Source organism: Cannabis sativa, chromosome 2 (assembly GCF_029168945.1).
Source record: "Cannabis sativa cultivar Pink pepper isolate KNU-18-1 chromosome 2, ASM2916894v1, whole genome shotgun sequence".
In the NCBI taxonomy this organism is placed as follows: Eukaryota; Viridiplantae; Streptophyta; class Magnoliopsida; order Rosales; family Cannabaceae; genus Cannabis; species Cannabis sativa.
The window spans coordinates 62,502,910-62,506,167 of record NC_083602.1 but is presented as its reverse complement, the minus strand read 5'-3'; the positions used below and the strand labels follow the sequence as shown (position 1 = coordinate 62,506,167).

Here is a 3,258-nt window from a genome sequence, read left to right as displayed (position 1 = left end):
GTGATACTCCCATTACATCCCTCCACACACATACTCATTAAGATCTTGGACTCTCTCTCTCTAAACTTGATTCTGAAATCTAAATTATGAGCCTTGGAGATGTATTGAGAAAGTAGAGTCACTTCTATTTATAGATGTTAGTGTCAAAATCCAACTGTTATAACTAACATCAACTTTCTTTAAATTCATCTGATTAGAGTTAAGATTGAACTACTGACTTGACAGAGGTTAACTGAATATATTCCCAATATATATAAATATTAATTAATTACAATCTTTTTAATATGACGATCTTATAGCTAGCTAGCTAGGTAGATTTCCAACAAGAGAGAGCATATAGAACTCGTCCCTTCCAACCTTGCAGCATCCATTGGTTATCTTCATCGACCAAAAATTCCTTTTGGTAACATGTCTCCTTCATCATTTTCTTCACTTTCTTCATAATCTCTTGGCTCAGCGGAAGTTGCTTCAACCCAGCTCTTAAGTTCCTTGCGTGCCACTGCTTGTAGGTCTCTGGCCTTTCGATCCTTTTTGAGCCTTCACAAGCAATCACATTTAAGATCTCTTTACCAAAACCCTCTTGCTCGTACACCTTCCTGTCCTGCTCATATTCAGGAGGTGAATTGGCCTCCAACATATCAAATACAGATGAGAAATAGTAGAGTGCCTCTCTGAATCTTGTAGTGAAAAATGGAGCATTGTAAGCCCCATTAACAATCCCATGAATGAAAATATCTGGACGAATACTCTTCACCAATTTTAGAACATCATCTCTTGAGCTGTGCAACCCTGCGGTAGTGTCATCAAGCAAGTATTTGAATGAATACAGAGAGTTTACAACAATAATTTCATTCTTGTTAATGTTGAGATCTTCACATGTTATGTTCTCCCATACTTGTGATATTATTGGTTTGTACTCGAAAGGGACATTGAATCTTTTACAGTAGTTTCCCAAATAATCTCCTGTTTCTTCAAGCCTTGTAGCTGGTTTAAACCCAGGTAGAGGGAGATCTATACCAGTGATTCGAAGCAAAGGAGGGCCTCCGGGCCTCATTGAGAGGCGCTGGATAAGGCTAGGCCATTGAAAACCATTTAAAATGCCAAAGTGAATGATGTGAAGAGTGTTTGATTTCTCAGCTAACTCTAAGATTGTATGGTCAATGAAAAAGTTAGACAACTTGATGAGAGGACAAGCTGAAAGAAACAGTCTCCAAGATTTCAAGGAGGTGAGAATTGACATTCTTTTAGTAGAGAGTGCTGTGTATAACTCATTCCCAATACCATTCAATCGTGCCTCAAGTGCATTACCAAAGTAGTGAGTTAGTCTCTGAGATCCATTACCTGAAATAGATGTGTTTCTCCTAATCTGAAGTAGTAATTCTGCGGCTGTGTCACGATCATTGACTGCTACAGCTTCTGCACAATGAGTGAGAAGAGTTCTCAAATCAAGCAAATCTTCATCACATCCTGCAGCACATTTCCTCTTCCTGGTTTTTGCAATATAATTACTAGCATTAGACACTTTTGATGATGACTCGCTCATTTCACATTTTTCGAGTTGATTTTCCCAACCATTGGCCAGTAAAACCATATCAAAAGTTTCTGCATATAGCTCAAAATCATGATCAGTAGAATTCCCTGCCAATAATCTCTTGTCCTTCATTCTAGCCAAAGTCTCAATCCCAAGTTGGCTTATATTTTTCATTTTCATCAATAATCCACTATTATTCAAGTGATGATCATATTGACAATTTTTACCTTCAAAATCAAACCCCATTTTATGAGCAAGGTGGGAAGTAGTTGATGAAATGAGCTGAAAATTGTTGTAGTTGATCATCATATTGTTATTGGAACTATGTGGTTCGTGAATAGTACTACTGAAATCATCATTAAGCAAAAAGGGTTTGTCCACATTCTTATTAGCAGCAGTACTAAAAACATTAAAGCAATGATCACAGCTATTGCAAGTGCAAGAACGAGTAGTGGTAGTGTTATGTACTGTGTCTAAGTTAATCATGTGCTGTGATCTTGATGAATAATTACTACGTGAAGCATTAATTAACCGTTGTTGTTCTGAGCTATGTTTTTTCTCGGCAAGTGCATCAGAAAAGGACCTTTGAGCAGCTTCAACAGTAGCATCTGAGAAAAAATAGGTTCCTTCTTCCATGTCTTCCTCCAACAGAATCTTGCTTATGCAATTTAAAGGATGTTCTTCTTGATGATCAGGATGCCAAGTACCCATGATCTCTGCAAAGGTAAACCTATATAGAGAAACCATGAAATAAAACAATGGTGTTATTATATATATGAAAAGTAATTAACTTTATTATTATTTGGATAAAAGTAATTAGGCTATATATTAAACTAAGTTTTTTTTTGTACAATTTATAAATAATTGAAATATACATCATCAGTGTAAAAATGCTAGAGTATATATTGTGTCAAGAATAAACAAAACTTTAATTTTGCGTAAAGAAAAAAGAGAAGTGAAATTAATAATAATGCTGAAAACTAAACTTGGAAAGACATTAAATTAATTCAGCAGTAGTAATTATAATAAGATTAAAATGGCCTTACCTGTTAGAAAACTTAGTAGTTTTTAATTGAGGGAGGTGTGAGATCGAGTGAGGTTATTGTTAGAAGCAACAAAGGCTTGTGTATTTATAGGAATAAGTTGGCCCACAGAAATTTATTACTTCTGCCAGTTGTGATTATACAGGCGTACATAACAGTATCTTTTGATCGACCATGTCATTGTCAGCTGTACGTAACAGTAAATATACGCTGTGTATTTGGTTTCACATTTGCCTCACTTGTATATTTAATTAAATTATATATACTTTATAAATATTTTTTATGGTATTAGAAGTCAAACTCACAAAATCGTATAACACAAGTTGTGTTTTTAGCAACATATCTCCTACTATGAGACAAGTAGGTACTACAATAACAATACAATAATCCTTAATTACAGACTAAAGTGGTTCAAAAACCAAATTCAATTTATATATGTATACATCTTGACCTGGTGGACACACTATTATTAGCCATATATCAATAATTAACTTAATTGTAATACTAGATCGATCGATCCATATGATTTAATTAAAATCTGAAAATTAAGGGTTTTTATATATTCAGAAACATTCAACAAGCCACGTAGAAATTATGAAAATTATAATGGTATACGTACCTACGTAAATGTAGATGTGGTATATATAATACCACACATATATGATTTATGCAGAAGGTTTCATT

The 3,258-nt window shown here is 34.3% G+C and overlaps 1 protein-coding gene across 1 annotated transcript; it reads right to left on the bottom strand.

Annotated features, from left to right (window-relative positions):
* Positions 1-228: 228 nt before the first annotated feature.
* Positions 229-2,617, bottom strand: LOC115718811 (scarecrow-like protein 33). Its single transcript, XM_030647633.2, has 2 exons — positions 2,578-2,617; positions 229-2,261 (listed from the first exon to the last, which is right to left on the bottom strand). The coding sequence occupies exon 2, from the start codon at positions 2,240-2,242 to the stop codon at positions 308-310; it is 1,935 nt and encodes a 644-aa protein (XP_030503493.2). The 5' UTR covers positions 2,243-2,261; positions 2,578-2,617; the 3' UTR covers positions 229-307.
* Positions 2,618-3,258: the final 641 nt, after the last annotated feature.

Coding starts and splice junctions, on each gene's coding strand:
- LOC115718811 (XM_030647633.2), bottom strand. CDS start 2,242: ATGGGTACTTGGCATCCTGATCATCAAGAAGAACATCCTTTAAATTGC.